The 18,262-nt window shown below is 47.4% G+C and overlaps 1 protein-coding gene across 2 annotated transcripts; it reads left to right on the top strand.

Annotated features, from left to right (window-relative positions):
* Window positions 1-1,057: 1,057 nt before the first annotated feature.
* On the top strand, window positions 1,058-11,046 carry PRKAB1 (protein kinase AMP-activated non-catalytic subunit beta 1). 2 transcript variants are annotated; one of them, XM_031670026.2, is made up of 8 exons: window positions 1,058-1,158; window positions 1,351-1,596; window positions 3,979-4,142; window positions 5,334-5,427; window positions 5,696-5,810; window positions 7,876-8,012; window positions 9,390-9,458; window positions 9,674-11,046. In XM_031670026.2, exons 2-8 carry the CDS (start codon window positions 1,438-1,440, stop codon window positions 9,749-9,751), a joined length of 816 nt encoding a protein of 271 aa, XP_031525886.1. In that variant the 5' UTR covers window positions 1,058-1,158; window positions 1,351-1,437; the 3' UTR covers window positions 9,752-11,046. The 2 variants fall into 2 exon arrangements, with proteins under 2 accessions (XP_031525886.1, XP_006204862.1); XM_006204800.4 differs by lacking the exon at window positions 1,058-1,158 and having other exon boundaries at window positions 1,165-1,596; window positions 7,879-8,012.
* The last annotated feature ends 7,216 nt before the right edge of the window (window positions 11,047-18,262 follow it).

Genomic DNA, 18,262 nt, shown 5'->3' on the forward strand with positions numbered 1-18,262 from the left:
GCAAATGAACATGCTTGCATATAATTTTCATGTGCATATTTCTGTAGAAGTTTCCTCGAAGTTAAAATTGTGGACCAAAATGAAGTTGTATTTTTTATTTTGATAGATACTGCCGAATTCCTTTCCAGGAGACCGTGTCTTAGTCGTGTGTCTCCCATTTACTTTGCACGGTGTCTGGCACTGTGTAGGTATTAAATAAATTTTCAGTGGACAAAATGCATGACCAAGCCCAGCAAATGCAAGGCATTTTGAGATACTCACATACAAACACACAGACATGCACGCACACCACACCACTACCACCAAAAATCATAGCAGTGACTAATAGGTGAGAAGATTAAAATATTTTAGTACCACGCATGTACACTTCCTGCTGAGGCATCGGCCGCAGTAAATGGCAAACGCTATTAAATAAATGCATTTTATGCAGAATGATGTGTTCAAAGTGATTTTTAAATATCTTTCAAAATTACCTATGGAAAGGCTGAGCACTCAATTTTTTGACAATACACCAGTAACTCCTGCAGGGTTTTACAACCCCCAAGCTACTAGATGTGAGAAATTTCCAGAGATCTTATGGTCTGTCATTTTCTCAAACAACCTGCAAGACTGCCTGCATCAGGATCACCTGGAGTGCTTATTAAAATGCAGACCCCACGCCAGAGTTTCAGAATCGTAATTTCTGGGGATTAGGGGCAGGTGAAACCGCATTTTAAACAGGCACTCCAGGTGATTCTCAGGCACTCAAAGGCGTGAGAGCTAGCGCATTAAAGGGCTTTAAGAAAAGCAGTCTCTTAATTAGGTTGCCCTTTAAAACGACCCCTTCGGCAGAAAAGTGTAGAATAAGTGGAAGTGGGCAAAACTATCCAAGCTACCTAACACCATCACTCGTCCCAGCTCTGGGAGAGCAGCCCAGGTGGCCCTCCCGCTTCTGCGCCCCCTGCCGGCCTTCAGCAGCCTAGTCCTAGGCCGGCCGGAGCGGCCGACTGCGACTGCGCGCGCCGAAGCCCGCTGGGGCCATCCGGGGAGCTTGCGATCGCGTGAACTTAGACCGGAAGCGGAAGTGAGACCGAATTTGCCTCTCGCGCTTCCCCGGCAGCTGGCACCCCGCGCTCCGTGGGCCCCGCGGACTTGCCGAAGTGCCGGAAGCGGAAGTTGGTAAGAAGAGGTGGAGGAGTTGTTGGCAAAGTGTCGGGTGTCTTAGCGCTCAGCGGGTTCGCGCCGCGGCTGCCTGAGCAGGCAAAGCGCGACTGTGAGACCTCGCCAGCCTTGCTGACCCGGCTGAAGCCGAATCCCGGCCCGAAGCCTAGCCTGAGGGGTGTGGTACCCGGCTCTCCGACTCTTTCCTAGGTTCCTGGTGGAGGTCCCGGGAGTCCCGTGTCTCTTCCCTGAAGTGAGGCCCGGTCCGGCTTCCCAGTATCCCCGTAGACCCCAGCCATGGGCAACACGAGCAGCGAGCGTGCAGCGCTGGACCGGCAGGGCGGACACAAGACGCCCCGAAGAGACAGCTCAGGGGGCTCCAAAGATGGGGACAGGCCCAAGATCCTGATGGACAGCCCCGAGGACGCCGACCTCTTCCACTCCGAGGAAATCAAGGTAACGGAGGTGGGGGACTCCGGTTTCCTTTGACTCATGTTGAGATTTGTTCTCCACCACAAGCCCTCTAATCGTCAGAAGTGGGAGGGAGGTGATACTTAAAAGTCAAATGGCCCTGTAAGAGCCCTCCTCGCACCCCAGGAACCTGTGTCTAATTCCCGATATGAGAAAGTCACCCTGAGGGAGAAGGAATTCACTTCGTTTAACATCATTAAGGAAAAGGCAGCTCTGGGACAGGTTCAGATTCTTAATTAAGATCATGGAGCTAGCAGTAATTGAGCTCCAGCCTCTGCTTTTCTCTTAGGTATAATTAATTTCACAGCTTTGAGAACTCTTCGTCGTCTTTACATAGAGTGAGGCTTTTTGTAATAGTTTTGCAGTTTACTGTCAGTTTTGGAGGTGAACCAGAACACGTGTACGGTGAAAGTAGAGTTGACTGCAATTCTGGCTGCAGTTGCCTGAGGTCTTAAGTTCTGCCGGAAACTTGCGCTTCACCCTTTAGAGCAGGCGTAGAAAAATAATTTGACTTCTAGAGGTCAGTGGGCAAGTGAAGTGTCAGTCTGAAGGAGCAGCCAGCTGCTTCTCTCCTGTTGTTTAAATGTGACAATATTTTAAGCAGGCCAAAGCAAACATTTGGGCAGGCCACACTTGGGCACCCTGCTTCAGTCTGCAGAAACTCTGAAACGATTCTTGATTCCTATTTCAGCCACTTAACACTCACCACCTATTGTGGTCTGTGTTCCTAGGGGCAGGGCCCAGTCCAAGGAGAGTGATTCTGGCAGCTGATATGTATGTGGTATATCCTAAAAAATGAAATAAAGAACTAACTCCTTAAAGGACTGCACAGCAAAGTAGGTTTAGGAAAGATGACCCTCCCACCCCCTTGTTCTGTCTTGGTATCTGATTGCCTGTTAATCATTGTCCATTAGGCTAATTGCCTGGCACTTCATCCCAGCTGTACTCACTTTTTCTCACGACATTGGGCTGGGTAATCATGTTATTAATCTTAATTCCTCACCTTGGTCTTGCATTTGTGGCTTAACTGTTTATAAAGCGTCTGCTTTTACTTGGCCCTCCAGCCTGTGAGTTCAACTTGTTTTCTGAATTTGTTGCATCCCTGAAGCTGTGTGCCAGGTGAACTTTGGAATCCTGTTTCTCCAGTGACTCGACATCCCTCCCCCCACGGAAAGAATTTTTGTCCCAAGGTCAGCTGTTTAAGACACCCTATGAATCAAACTACTTCAATAAGTATTTGTTGGGTTTTTGCCATTTCAGAATTCTTACAAAAAAAGGTTAAGCATGCAGATGGTCTATGTGGAATGATTTTAAATTCCATTATCATTTCCTCAGGAGTTACTGAAATGATGTAGGAGATATACTGAATTGAATGTCCCATGCAAAAAAAGAAAAGAAAAGAAAAGAAAAGGCATGGATTCTTTTAGCTACACTGTTAGCTATCACCATTTTGGCTCTGGTTGGTTATTACACCCTCAGTGGAAAGTGATTCCAGTCTGTTATTCTTTAATCTGTAGATCTTGTTAAAGCTCAAAGAAGGCAGGTATCTTTTAAAAGGGCTCATGTCAGTATTTGAAATAAAGGTGCTGGAAGCCTGCTCAAGGCCTTTGAGAGTCTGTCCTAGCCCGAAACTCCTGCTTTTTTTAAAGTTTTTGACTTCTTAAAAAAAATAAGTAAACCTAAAGTCTTTGACTTCTGACTCAGAAAAATGTAAGAAATCCAAAACCCCATATATTACACTGAGGCAGATTTAGACATGTTTATTTCTCTTGTTCCTGAATGCGTCATTTATACAGCACTTCCTACACTAGAAGCTATTGTTTACCTAATGAGAGTCTGTGTCTTATTTAGCTTTCTCCCTAGTGTGTGGACAGCACTAAGTGAATAGTTTTTCCCTTCTTCAGAACCTGGATTTGCCAGTTTTCAACTTGGCAGTTCTGGAATTGTCCCTAATACATTTTCATGTACTTCAAATCTTGCTTAATAAAGGGAGGAAAATGCCATGTATTAAGTCTAGTCTTAAATTCATTGCCTCCTTCCAAGTGAGTTTTACAGTTTCTCCTAGAATTGTGATGTAGGCCTCTTTAACCACAGCAACAGTAGCTACTGACTATTAGGGTCATACACTGTGCAGAGCATTTGACATGGACTGTCTCACTCACCCTTCACCACAACCTTAAGTACTTACCTTTATTGTCTCTATTTTGCAAGTGGGGAAACTGAGGCACAGCTAATAAGTTACCGAGCTAGAATATTAACCTAAGTAGTGACAGCTGCCTGTTTAGCGTGAATTGTCAGCATGAGCGTAACTGTCGTAGGGAGCTCCCTGATGGCTTCCTGTTGCTGAGTAAACCACTCTGTTTCTAGGCTCCAGAGAAGGAGGAGTTCCTGGCCTGGCAGCATGATCTGGAGGTGAACGGTAAAGCTCCTGCCCAGGCTCGGCCAACTGTATTTCGATGGACAGGGGGCGGGAAGGAAGTTTACTTATCTGGGTCCTTCAACAACTGGAGTAAACTGCCCCTCACAAGAAGGTAATTGCCTGGGGTGTGCATAGTCACGTGTTTTTCTTAACCCAGGGATACCTGGGTTTCTCAGTGATTCCTGTGGGTGACTAGAAGAGGATGTTTTCATAAAATAGATGCAGAATGGGAAAACAGTCTTGCGCAAGAGTTCACAGGGTTCAAATCTCACAGGCACGGAGTCTCTGGGTTGAGAGCACACTTAGGAGAAAACAGCTCTCGGTTACGAGTGTTTGTTTCACAGACATCTTTCACTTCAGACATTCCGGCTGTATGTGTAGACAGGAAGGACTTCTCCTTCAGAAGGAGAGAGCTCTGTTCCTGGTGCAGTGGATGGAACACTGGGCCAAGTTGGGGTTTGAGCTGAGCCTCAGTATTCCTCTCTAGAGAAGGGGGTATTGGAGCAGATGATCTCCAAGCTTCCTTCTAACTTTGACTCTGTGTATTACTTTGTTTGAAAGGTACGTGTTATGTAGGCACCATTAGCAAGACTATAGTCAGACACCACGTCAGGAACCCTAGCGTGGACTTCTGTCCCACGTTGTCAGGGTAAAGCATCTTCACTAGTAAGTACTTTGGGTGAACCAGATGGAGAAATCGTGCCCTGCTGGGCCAGGCCTGGTCGTTGTCAGGGAACTGCCTGCTTTCCCAGGGGTATGGTTGATGTAGGAGGCAGCCACTCAGCCCAGTTACAAGTCGGTGCAAGTTGGGAACAGAACAGTCAAATGAAAGAGGTTTCCTGGAACCTTTTTAAAATAGTTACACGAGTTTCTTCAGAGAACTATTTGTGCATCCTGTTAAATCCATCCCCTCTCCTGCCCCAGGCAAACTAACAGGGTAAAACTTAGCGAGCAGCTTGCTATTTATCTTTTGTTGCCATCAATCCAGAATGCCCGATGTTAATTTTGCACACAAGTTAAGGACAAATACCTGTTTGCTGACGTTTTGATGGTAGGAACGTGGATTCTTGGTATTTGAGCAAGGTGAGTTTTCAAAGAAACCTCTTGCGTTGCCGCTTCCTGGTAGCTTTTCTAAATTGAGATCATTGTACTGAGTTGTCTAAATTGGTTTAAAATGTTTACTTCTCTTGCAGCTGAACTCTTGGTTTTACGTGGAAAGGTTTTGTTCCGTAGCTGGTTTTGCAAGTCAGGTGGGGAGAGTGGCCCACCCTGCTGACACCCTCTGCTTCCTTTGTCCTTGCAGCCACAATAACTTTGTAGCCATCCTGGATCTGCCCGAAGGAGAGCATCAGTACAAGTTCTTTGTGGACGGGCAGTGGACACACGACCCTTCCGAGGTACGCTTCCTCCCACCCTGTGTCCTCTGGCTCCCCGCACAGTCCAGACAAACCACCTGCCCTCAGAGATGGTTGCCAGGTCCCTCTGTCACGCTGGTGGCCGAGCGAGATAGCAGTGCTCGTTGTCAGACAGTTGGCAGACTTGACCGAGATGAGCAGGTTGGCTAGCCAGGAAGTGAGCCTTTCCAGCCGGGAACTTTCAAATCCTCTAGCGAACACCTCCAGAGACCATCAGCGTTATGATTTCTGCCTGTCTGTCTCTTCCCAGCCAATAGTAACCAGCCAGCTTGGCACAGTTAACAACATCATTCAAGTGAAGAAAACTGACTTTGAAGTATTTGATGCTTTAATGGTGGATTCCCAGAAGTGCTCCGATGTGTCTGGTATGAACAGTTACTTTCTGCTGCATGTGTGCAGGTGGGGGCTGTCCAGTCTTGAAATACGCTCGTCTCTCTTGCCTCTTCCTCTTGGCTGGAGCTGCCCAGTCAGGTGGACGTTTATCGCTCCCTAAAGAGCCACAAAACTGATTCCTAACTGTCTCAGGTCAGATCATTGAAATCTTGCCCCGAGGGAGCTGGAAGTCATTTTTTTTTTTTTTTCGGTCAGCTCCAGTATTGAGTAGGTCTGCCTGGTCACGGAGAACGGACAGTAGAAACAACCAGGACTTGATCTCGTGCCAGGGCAGGGCCCAAGAGGCCCAGGACAGTTGCTTTGGGTCAATAAGGAGCCAGCACTGGGAAGGCATGCCAACTCCCTACCTGCTCACGACCTGCTCGGGGCGCCTGGAGAATTTGAGCCTGGCAGGTGAAACGTGGACACCTCAGTGACCTTGCCCGTCACTGGTGTGGTCCATTAGCACCTTGTCAGCATCCCTTCAGGGGAGAAGGAGGCTCACCACCGGAAGCAGGCTACACAGCACAGCCTGCTCGGTATGGTCCTAGTAAAGCTCTCCCGTCTTCTGAGAGCCTTCCAGTCGTCGCGCTTTCAGTAAATTGCCTTCCATCTAAACCCACAGGAAGAAACTGGAAACATAATATGTACAATTCAGGGAGAAGGATGTACTGGAATCTAAAGCGTCAACACCAGCTGCACTGCCCTTTCTTGCAGGGCTTTAAACAGTTCCTGGACCCCTGTGGGAGGCAGGGAAGAGATTCGCTGGGGCTGCGCCTGATTGGCGAACAAAATGAATTCAGTTCAGTTGATAGGATGATTCTTCATTGTTACCTGCCTGGGCCTGGAGGTTCTGCCCCCGAGATCTCTTATCTTTATCAGCTCAGAAATCACACTGGTAGACAGACCGTATGGCTGACAAGTCAGGTTATTGAGTGGAAATTGGAAATCCAAAAAATAGCATTCTTCAGTCTGGATAGCTAAGTGATCTTTTAGAGAAGCTATTTCTTTCTTGCTCACATCAGTGGGAACTGGGGGATGGAGGAAATGCCCAGAGACCCCCTACTTGCTGATAAATGTAATCTCAGGCCACATACCGAAGCTTTAGTCAAGTTTCTGCGGCATAGATCCCCTGGGGAAAGGAAAGTGGCTCCTCGCTGTTGGTAAACCAGCCTCAGGCTCTCTGTGCCCTTTCTCATACTTAGACCCTCACTTTCTCAAAATACACATTTATTCCTAATGGCTCAGTTTTCTGCGCCAAATGCTTTTCTAGTTTCCTGCTGTGATAGGGCTGGGTCAGGTGAGGGGAGCTGCCCCCCAGACGATGACTTGGAAGGAGTTGGCAGAGGCAGGGCCATATCAGCTTTATCTGGACAGCACTCGTCTCGGGCAGCCGGACCCAACCCAGGTGGCCTTTGGATAACAGCTCAGTCAGTCCCCGCCAGCTGGCCAGACATCACTTAGTGAGCAGCCCCTGAGCTTACAAAACGCTACACTTCTAGAAGCTTCTTAATGTACCTGTATAACTGAGATCGTCAAGCAAGAGTTTGAAAGGGACCTGAGAGTGATGGGCGGAGAGCCTTTAAGGCTCGGGTTTTAGTTTTTTGTGGTGGTTTTAGTTTTGGAACGTGCAGGTGCCTCTGGATGAACGGGCCGCTTTCTGATCGGTTTTACTCTGGCTGGCGGTGCTCGTAACTGGGGCTTAGCCGAGGAAGCCTCTCGAAGCCGTGGGCTTCTTGGCGGTGTTTGCCAGCCCGGCCTGACGCAGGAAGGAGGGGTTTTCCCGCAGCAGCTTCCTGTGAGTCTGACCTAGACAGCTGCCGTCCGCCGCCAGGGCAGCTGAGTTCACTGCTGAGTTTTATGCCTGTCACTGCAGTTTCAGAAGGGTTTTCTCATTGCCTTTGCTCTTCACCCTTGGGGCCTGAATATCCTTCCCAAGAAAATAAATCTGTGCTAGGGGAACAAGAGACCGGGAAAACTAAATGACACCATAAATTAAGTGAAACTGCTCCCAGAACTCCTAGTTTTCAAAGGAAATGTCCTGTCACCATCTCCCAGCAGAGCTCTCCAGTTCCCCACCAGGACCCTACCACCAGGAGCCGTACGTCTCGAAACCAGAGGAACGGTTCAAAGCCCCACCCATCCTCCCTCCTCACCTGCTCCAGGTCATCCTGAACAAGGACACAGGGATTTCTGTGAGTACCCAGACATCTGCCCAGACCATCTCTGCTGCTCCCCTTTCTGTCCACCCCTCGCAGAGCAGCTGGGGGAACGGTCAGTGTCGCCCAGCAGCGTACCTGCCGGGCTCCGCCTCTGATGTGGGGGTGGGCTCCTGGCCACATGTGCCTGGAGTGTGGGTGCTGCCTCCCCATCCCACAAAGCCTTTCTGAACTCCTCTTTCTCGTGTTCCATTCCTGCCTTAGCCCCATTCCTTTTACACTTCATGACAAAACAGACCCATCCCTTCTTGGTAAGCTGTGAAACGGAATTCCTCCTCTGGCTCCTGAATTTTAGAGTCTAGTTTAAATCACCAAATTACTTTCAGAAGCATCAGTATTCCTGGATCACAGTTTGGGGTACGTGGGTAGCACACATTCCCCCGGGAAATTGATATTATTTGCAGAAAGAAGTGTGCCGCTCCTGGGTCCCGAAGAGCTCCCCACTACTCCTCATGGTTCATTTTCTGTCCCATTTAACCCAGACGGCCTGGTTGCCCCAGCTCTGGACTGCACAGTGTAGCTGTAATTCTTGAGAATCTCGCTATTCTTCAGCCTTGTCCTGGCTACCACCTAAAAGGCACATGCTTATAGGTGATAAGGTAACCGTGCTGCTGCTCTGGACGCCATGCGGAAGTGAGTGAACACGTGCTGAGGCGAGGAGCTGAATGCACACAAGTGCAGGCGTGTTCCCCGGGGCCTCCCTGTTCTGGGGGCACCAGGTTTCCCCCCCTGGGTCAAGAGCGCCCCCAGCACATGCCTGACAGTGGAGCCAGCTTTTGTCTACACCTTTTCTGTTGTGAATCAGCATTTATGAAATTGGGGCGTGTACGTTGGAAGGAAAAGAAACCTGGATTTTTGGCTTAGAAAATAGGAAGGTGTGGCAATACTGCGGGTCTTGTGTGGGCTTTATAGAGTAATAGGTCTCTTCTCCACCCCTACTCCCGTCATCCGTTCATTCTCCAGGCTCCCTGCCTGAGTCTTACTGACATGAGTTTGTGATCAACTGCGCAGAAGTGTCGAGTATGCCTTGTATCTTCCTGCTTTCTCTAAAAGCACATCAACTAGGTGGCTTTCTTCTTGCCCTTCCTTCAGCAAGAGGACAGAGCTATGGCCCAGACTTTAGAGACGGCAGAGCCTGACCAGAGACACACCAGTGCACCCAGCAGGCACACACAGGGCTCCCCTTAGTTGGAGCATCAGGCACAACCCCTCACCTACCCTGTCGTGGACGAGCCCTTTCACTGCCTGGGAGCCTGCCTCCTTCCCTCTGACATCGAGTGCTGTGAATCACACGGGAGAATCTGCTTGGTTCTGAAATCCTAAGTGCACACGTGTGCTTTTGTTCCCCCACAGTGTGATCCAGCTCTGCTCCCTGAGCCCAACCATGTCATGCTGAACCACCTTTATGCGCTTTCCATCAAGGTAAGGACACCCAAAGTGTGCTTGGAGGCCCCCTAGCGATGGGATTCTGCAGAACATACCTGAAGGGCAGCTTCCAGGACCTGACCCAGACCGGCAGTCTGGTTCCAAAGGCAGGCCCAGGGATCTGCTTTCATTAAGCCTTGATTCTCACGCTCTCTGAAATTTGAGCCTCCCAAGTTAGTCCTGCCTTTGATGATTTCCGCCCTCTTCCTCAGGATGGAGTGATGGTGCTCAGCGCGACCCACCGGTACAAGAAGAAATACGTCACCACCTTGTTATACAAGCCCATATGAAGAGCTGGGAGCCGGCAGTGGGCCCCAGGGAACAGTTTGCACCACCAGGCTCCACGTGTGCATGCTTCCCACTTGAAGGAATGGACTGCAAACTTGTCGTTTCACACTCTTTGTAAGACATTTCATACCTATCCTAGTCCGACTCGGAAGTTTGTTTGAGCAGCAGCTCCTGAAGCGCCTCGGTCTGTAACAGTCCTCGTGACACCCAGTGGCCGTGAGCCCTGGGACTCGTCGAGGCCGAGAACGGAGGCCGGGGGAGGCCAACTGTCTGCGGCCCCACCCCGCAGTGCTGAGGACGGCCGCAGTTCTCGGCGTGTATCCTCTGAATCATGGAGATTTTTCTTAAGCCAAAAATGAACACCAGCTACTTCGTTAGTGAAAATCTGGGAAGCAGGAACCGAGGCTGCACAGAATTTCTCATCGGGGGTGTGTGTGTGTGTAATGACTTGTCTCTGCTGAGGCCTGGCTGTGGACCAGGAGGATGGCGTTGGTCCTGCCTGTCCTCTGAAATCAAAGCAATACAATGTCTTCCATTCTCTGCTCCAGGGAGGCAGAATTTCTATAGAAATTAGAACCTGTCTGATTTCCAGATAAAGTTTTAATGATTGTTTCTTACACTTCTGTGCACTAAGTTTTATTTTGTTTTGTTTTTAAACCAGAGGTGGCTGGCCAGACAGCCTTAGGGCAATTTTAAAATCACCCCCGAGTGGACCTAGATCATGTGACCTATTCTCAGCAATAATCTGTTCTCGGAACAGACTTTGAAAACTGCGGCCGGATTTCTCCATTAACCAGGATGGACCTGAGGACTGACCACTGTTAGCCGGGAGGCTGTCTGGCTTGTTGTTTGAATCATAATGAGGTGACAGTGTTACGGAGAAAACCGTAGAGGCGCCTGCCTTAGCCTGTGCCGCCTTTCTCAGGATCCCTGTCCCTGCTCAGCAGAGAAGGCTGTAGCCATTGCTGTTGCTTATTCTGGAAGGAAATTAGAACTTGCAGCAGCCTTCTGAATTTGTGTCAGGAAGACATCCTTTGGACCAAAGCAAATCTCTGCACATGGCTTGGTTTCCAGGGAGATGCCAGAGACAGGCCATTAGCGAGGTTCCTGTCCCCGAGTCGGCAGAAGCCATCATTACGCCCTGTGTTCCTGCTGGGCGACCGAGGAACAAGCTCCCTGGTTTCCAGCATTTGGTAAACCTGAATCTGGGACACTCTTTTTTGTTACTGTTTCCAAAATACTGAATTAGTGTCACCTTGACGTACAGGTTTCAATAAAGCTTTTTAAAGATAATGGACATGCGCTTGGAGGAAGCTTTGTTTCTGTGCAGTCATTTGGAGAAGAGACTGCAGCTCTCCCTGAGGTGTATTCAGTGCAGTGCTTTTCAGTCTTTCACATCTTGGCACGCGTTGAAAGTGCTACCAGCCCCGTGGCACTCTGGGGTGAGTGGACAGGAGAGCCCTGCCACCTCTGGGCTGAGGGCCATTACTCCCTGACCTACTTTTCTGCACCCAGTCTAGAAGGCTATAAAGAGGCTGTGACAGTGAGCCCACTTGAACTACTCAGTCACAAGGGGGAGCTGAGGAGAGGCAGCAGTGAAGGTCCCTGGCTTGGGCAGGCTGGTGGCACCCCCAGGTCAGAGGTTTTGCTGTTTATAGCTCATTGACGGGCACCATGGGGAACCTGGGATCATGGATCCTGCTTGGAAGACGCCAGGATGTTCTGGAGTCAGCTGTTCTCACCAGCTAAAATGGCCTCTGTCCCTCTACCAAAGAGATCGAAGGTTAGTGTTCTTTTTCTTCCCAGGCATCCAGAAACATTTCAGTAAACCCAGGAGGAAAGCCAACGTCCAAGTTCCTCTGGTCCACTTGAAGTGGAGCGAGCTTAGACAGCATTCCTAGCTGGGGAGTCTGCTGTTTCACTCTGAAAGGTCAAGTGGTGTGAGAACCCTAGATTTAGAGACTGGAGGGATTATTAAGTAGTCTAAGAAAATAATGCAAAAATCTTTGCATTATTTGGATAAATAATTGGATAAATTTTTTTTCCTGTTTGGTATTTTTTTAATGTAGTTATTTCCAGTATTATGTTAGTTTCAGGTGTATGGCATAGTGATCCAGTATTTTTATAGATTATGCTCCATTATAGGTTATTGCAAGATAATAGGTATGATTTTCTGTGCTATAAATTCTTGTTGCTTATCTATTTTATATATAATAGTTTGTGTCTGTTGTTAATTCCATACTCTGTACATCTTCCCTCCCCTTTTCTCATTCTCTTTGGTAACCACAAGTTTGTTCTCTGTAAGTCTGTTTCTGTTTTTTATATTCACCCATTTGTCTTATTTTTTAGATTCCACATATAAGTGATACATCGTATCTGTATTTCTTTGACTTAATTCACTAAGCATAATATTCTCTAGGTCCACGCACGTTACCGCAGTATTTCATCCTTTATGACTGAGTAATACGCCAATGTATCTGTGTATACCACATCTTAAGCCAGTTGTTTGTTGATGGGCACTTGGATTGCTTCCATGTCTTGGCTGTTGTCAGTAGCGCTGCTGTGAACATTGGGGTGCATGTGTCTTTTCAATTTACTGTTTTTGTGTTTCTGTATGTATAGCAAGGAGTGGAATTGCTGGATCATACGGTAGTTCTTTTTTCAGAAACTCGACTGTGTTGAGGAACCTGCACACTGTTTGCCGTAGTGGTTACGCCAGTTCACATTCCCACCAACAGTGTACGATGGTCCCCTTTCCATATCTTCTCCAGCATTTGCTGTGTGTTGGGTTTTTGGTGATAGCTGTTCTGACCAGTGTGAGGGATACTTCACTGTGGTTTTGATGTGCATTTCTCTGATAATTAGCAGTGATGAACGTCTTTTTGTGTGTCTGTTAGCCATCTGTAGGTGTTTGAAAAAGTGTCTATTCAGTCTCCTGCCCATTTTTGATTGAATTGCTTTCTGATACTGAGTTGTATGAGCTGTTTGTGTATTTTGGATATTAACCCCTTGTTGGTCACATCATTTCTAAATATTTTCTTGGATTCCTTAGGTTTTCTTTTCGTTTTGTTGATGGTTTATTTTGCTGTGCAAAAGCTATAAAGTTTAATTAGGTCTCCTTTGTTTTTTTTCTTTGGCCTTGAGAGACTGATGTAAGAAAATGCTGCTGTGATTTATGTCAGTGTTTCACCTGTGTTCTCTTCTAGGCGTTGAATAGTTTTCGGTCTTACATTGAGGTCTTGAAACCATTTTGAGTTTATTTTTGTGGATAAACTATTTTTGAAATAGAACTGAAAATACACAGCTAAGCTTGAAAGTATAAAAGGGGCGTGTTCAAGCACTAGAACTGGAGAGACTTGTTCCTGTGTCGACGAGTTGTGAGCAAAGCCCCTAGCCCCGTGGTGGAAACTCTGGGGGGACAGTGGTGGGGCTGTTGCTAGTGGATGTAACCATGTCTAGGTTCTTGTCCTGTCCCAGAAAGAATTCAGAGACAAGATGTAGTGGTTGAAAAAAAGTAAAGTGAGAATTTATCGAAGAATGGATAGTACACTCAAGGGGAGAGCAGACAGGCTCAGGTGAGTGGCTGCCTGTGTTTCTCTGGCAAGTTAGTTACATAGGATGTAAAAATGAATGGGTGGAAGGGCTTGGGGTCGTCGTATTCCCTGATTTTCACCCCAGCTCTGCCTTCCCGAAGGGAGGAGGGATTTTTGTCCTTATTTAGTCTGATTGGAAGTGTCGTGGTGTCCATGCATGATGGGTACGTCTGATCTGCAAGGCTAATTTTATTGAAATGAGGGCATAATAAGCAAAAGGTTACATCTGGACACTGGAAATTCCTGCCTTTTCTCACCTTTCTTTGTTGGTCTCCAGGCCACTCATCACCCCAAAAGGTGTGACCAGTTACCAGCCCAAAGGTTCCTGCTTTTCTTTCTCTGCCCAGGGACCCCTGGTGTTTACATGATGTGTGGTTTCCTGCATTTGGCCTGTGCCCCTCCTTTCTGCCCAATTCCTGCCATTTGGTCTGTGTCCCCCTTTCTCTGTTCACGTCTAGCTATCTGCCTGCTCTGACAGGGCCAGGACCCAGCAGTGGGCCTCCAGGGCCAGGGTTTGACACCAACACTGGACAGGAAGCTCCTGGCCTGAGTTGGCCCAGAACAGCACTGCCTTTTCTCTACGACAAGGTAGGGTCTGAGTCAGGGCTTAGGGGGAGCCATCAGCCCCAGGGGGAAACGTCATGTTGGAAAATCTAGCCTGCAGATTGGTTCTACCCACAAAGTTCACAAAAAGCCAAGCTGAAAATCCAGCATAAGAACTAATTTGGAGCCAATCAACCCAGTGAGTCTTCCACAGCCCGGGAGAAGGGGGACTCCCAAGTTGGGCATAGACAGCTATGGTTGGGGAATGCAGGCAAAACCACGAAACACGAAGGTATGGTTGTCAGCATTCTCCACAGCTGTTTGTGTATCTAAGAGACTTCCTTTTCTTTAAAAAGCACCACAAAAGGAAGTCCCTTGTGGTCCAGAAGACTGTTCACAGACCCAGGTGAGGAACTTTATACCCAAGAAGTTATAGGTAATAGAGATAATTTCATGAACGTGGAACAGGAGAGCCTGCTTTGTCCAAATCACAGAGGCAGAGCCACATGCAGAACTGCGGTGTCCCGTGACCCAGGTACTGCTTTCTCTATTATGGGTGAAGACTGGTTACATGGTTAAAGCTTAACTCAAATTGCTTTTGAATGAAGATAGATTTTCCCCTCTAGAAATGTATGTACAAATGAATATAAATGGAGCCAAAGGTAAGGTCTTCAAATGCTAACATTTAAAATGGTATTGCAGGATAAATAGAATCATGTATCACCGTATTGAAACCAAAGATCCAAGGACCCGGGCAAGGTCTTTTCTTTCCCTCCGCTTCCACTTAAGGGTGTAAGTCGTTGCTCCAAGACCAGAGCGGAGCCTGACTTCATGGTGGAGTCGGTCACTCCTGCACCATCCCCTCTCCTAGAGTATGGACGCTGGACTGAGATTAGGGATGTTGATTGAGATCGGTTGGTTGCTGACTAGCTGTGTGACCTTGGACAAATCACGTGACCTCAGCCTGATTTCCTCCCCTGAAGAATGGAAGGGGTTGGTCTAGCACTGGGTGAACCCTAGGGCTCTGTTCATTTCCCAGCAGGAGCCTCAAAGCCTTCACAGCATGAGAGGGATGTGGCCACAGACAGGAGGTCAAGGGGCCAGAAAAGGAAGCGGTGCCAGCCCCTCAAGCTCAGTTAGGAAACCTCCAAGATGCCAAGGACCAAGACTGACCCAGGACATCAAAGTGATACCATGTATGACTGAGGTCAGAGACTAAAGCATTTTAGGGAAAAGCAAAATTTCATTTTATTTAACTCAGTTACTTCTAGATGAGCACGACCTCATTTCTGAGCATGAATGCGGTTCTCCTGATACCTGACCCTCCACCATGTATACAGATGGAGTTAACTGATGAAGACCCAAGTCTGCGGACCCTGCAGCCCTCCACCCAGCTCGTAGCACCTCACTTGATCGGCAGGTTAGTGGAGTAAAGAAGCTAGAGCCTTCTCTGGAAGGCCAGTTAGAATTGCCTTCAGGAGAAAACAGCAGGCTGTGAACACACAAGTCATGCCAGCTAACTGCAAAAACACCCACAAGGGCCCTCCTAAGAGTCGTCGCTGCTGTGAGTCAGACCTTTGGAGAACCAGCGCCCCATCCCTGGATTGGCCGCTGGGCTCAGCGCTCACAATTACCTTGTCATTTCTGGTCCTGAAGACAACTGACAGGCCTGTGCCTGGGTGAGGACGCCAGCCCTTTCAGCTGTCTCCTCTTCCCACCTGGAGTAAATTCACCCACTTACCTGGAAAACTGAACAGCCAGTGAGAGCGAGAGACAGCTGCAGTTGTGTGTACCCTGGGTCAACTTGATTTTCCTTTTTTGTGTTTCTCTACAAAGGACAGTGTGAGTTGTGTTTAGCAACAAAGTCGCTTCCCAAGTTCTTTCCTCTACCTCCAACAACCCCTCCAGGGCAAACAGCAGTTCCATTAATGATTGGCAGACTTGAGAAAGCCGAGCCATCAGTGCGGTTCCAGATTTCCATTGCCGCGCCCTCCCAGCATCAGGAGACAAACCTTCAACATTTAATGAGGCAAGTGATGAAACGTTTTCTCATATAAACTCTGTGCCTGGGGGGAGGGATATAGCTCAGTGGTAGAGCGCATGCTTATCATGCACGAGGTCCGTGTTCAGTCCCCAGTATCTCCACTTTAAAAAAAAGTGCCTAGAGTCACAGTCTCGATGCTTTAGATGTCACAAGCAGTAGTTAAACTGCCAAGACACACACGTGTCTAGGACAGGCCAAGCCATCCCAGCCTCAGCACTGTTGGCATTGGGGCCTGATCACTCTTCGTGGAAGTTGGGGGTGGGGGCTGCCCTGTGCACATTTAGCAGTATCTCTGGCCTCTACCCACTGGGTGCCAGTAGTATTCCAGTTGTGACAACCCAAAATGTCCCTAGACATTGTCAAGTGTCCTTGAGGGAAAGGAGGAAAGTCACCCCGTAGTTTAGAACCACTAGAACAGGCCAGTGTAACTTGTATTATGAGACAAAAGCTTAGCTGGTCTCACCCCTGTGGGCCTCGTGTTACCGCTTTGGACTTAAATCTGCATGAATGTTTTCTAAAGCAAGTCACATTCAGGAGGCCCAGTCCTGAGGACAGACTGGCTGGTCAGGCCTGTTAGCAAATCATCTCCTTTTGGCCAGAGTCTCCAGATCCTAAAGTTTCATGGGTATGAAATTTGCTTTGTAATCAGCCTCTTTAGTCTCGTGAAAATTGAGTTGTAAGAGCAGAAAATAAGACGTCTAATTTTGTGATTAAGAAACAGCAATAGCAGCATGGAAGTTTGGGCCCCAGTTTTTGGTGTGGTGGAGTACCTTGTTGGTTGTTTTTTTAAGATCCTTCCATAGGGTCCAGAGAACCTTTCTGGCACATTCCTTTGGGAAGCAAACCATGTTTACTTACAGTTTTTAAGTACACGTGGCTGCCGGGAATCCTCAGGACAAGAACTCAAATGGCCGTTTGATGTTTAATGGACTTCTAATTTTATAAGGAAAGAAAGTTTCCAACATTTTCCTTGTTCATCTTCCAAACTATTTTCATTCTTACAGTTGGCAGATTTTTATCCCCAACAGTAAAATAGAGGGGGAAACAGGACAGAATGGTAGCTATGATTCCTGTCACGGGCCATGTCAGCCACAACCCTGCAAGTCAGACTTTCACCGTGGTCAGATTGGAAAATAAAAATTGAAGACTAAAAGCAGCAGGAACCATGAGAAAATCACCATTTGTCCAAACTGGTGTTTATCTGGCTCAAGCAAAGTTTATACCAACAAACTAAAACATCTTAGAACAATTTACCTTCCAAACTGTAAAAGTTCATCTTGTTAAAGAGAAGTGTTTACATTTTAAATTTCTTTGATCTGAATGCCTGCCTCCATGGAAATCGACATCATTAAATCCCCATGGCCTTATCATAATGGACGAGAGGAATTTAAAGGTGACCTGTTTTTGTTTTTTTGGGTTTTTTTGATTAGCTGAATTATAGGCAGCTGGGTAATTCACTCTCCAGTAATCCTTTCAAAACGGCCTGACTGCTTAAGGAGCTTTCCAGGTCTGCAGTCTTATGCTGTAACCTTAACAGCCAGTTCACTGCTCATTGGAAGTGATGATCCAACTTTACAACGTTGCACTTTTGGAAGAGAATTTCACTGCTGTCTTTGATTCCAGGAGAAAAGCATGCTGTAACTACTGTGTGGCTCTCCACCCCCACCCCAGAAAGAGCCTCCCCGAAAAAGAAGTTCAGTCCCATGCTGCTGACAGTAGCGATACTTTGGATTTTTTGTGAACTTAAAAAGAAGAGGTCACTGGACTCAAGCAAACATTTGAGATCATTGCTTTATTTCACTATTTGTTCAACAACAAAGTTCATTCCTCTCAAGGTGGATCTTGAACTGTTCCTTGTGTTCTTTTCCTCGTTCTGAATAAAAAAGATAATGAAGAAAAAGCCTGTACTTCTGGAGACCTAGAATCTTGATTATGCTAATAAGCTTTTGACTGCAATTTCGTGTTACGATATTTCCTGCTGGCATCTCGGTGGTCAGACGGAGCTCCCCACCCTCCAGTGAAGATGGCTGTCCACAGCTACCACCATTGAAACCAAAAGTAAGTGTTGAAAAATGCACCTTTTACAATAAAAAAGTAGAAACCAATTCAATTTCCTCTTTTTTACGAATATAAAGTCTCTTGTAAATATGTACAGTCTTTGAGCTAGTTCTATAGCAGGAAGCGTTTCACAAATGAGACACACGATATACACTGTAAGGGTTGAGGAGCCCATTTCTCATGGAGATCCTAAATGAAATGCCAAGACTGAAAGACCAGTGTTCAGTGACCTTTCCAAATACTCGTGGACCAAGAGACACAAAACTTCAGCAAAC

This window comes from Vicugna pacos, chromosome 32 (assembly GCF_048564905.1).
Source record: "Vicugna pacos chromosome 32, VicPac4, whole genome shotgun sequence".
Lineage (NCBI taxonomy): Eukaryota > Metazoa > Chordata > Mammalia > Artiodactyla > Camelidae > Vicugna > Vicugna pacos.

Coding starts and splice junctions, on each gene's coding strand:
- PRKAB1 (XM_031670026.2), top strand. CDS start 1,438: ATGGGCAACACGAGCAGCGAGCGTGCAGCGCTGGACCGGCAGGGCGGA. Junction 4,143..5,333: donor AAACTGCCCCTCACAAGAAG/GTAATTGCCTGG, acceptor TTGTCCTTGCAG/CCACAATAACTTTGTAGCCA. Junction 5,428..5,695: donor GGACACACGACCCTTCCGAG/GTACGCTTCCTC, acceptor GTCTCTTCCCAG/CCAATAGTAACCAGCCAGCT.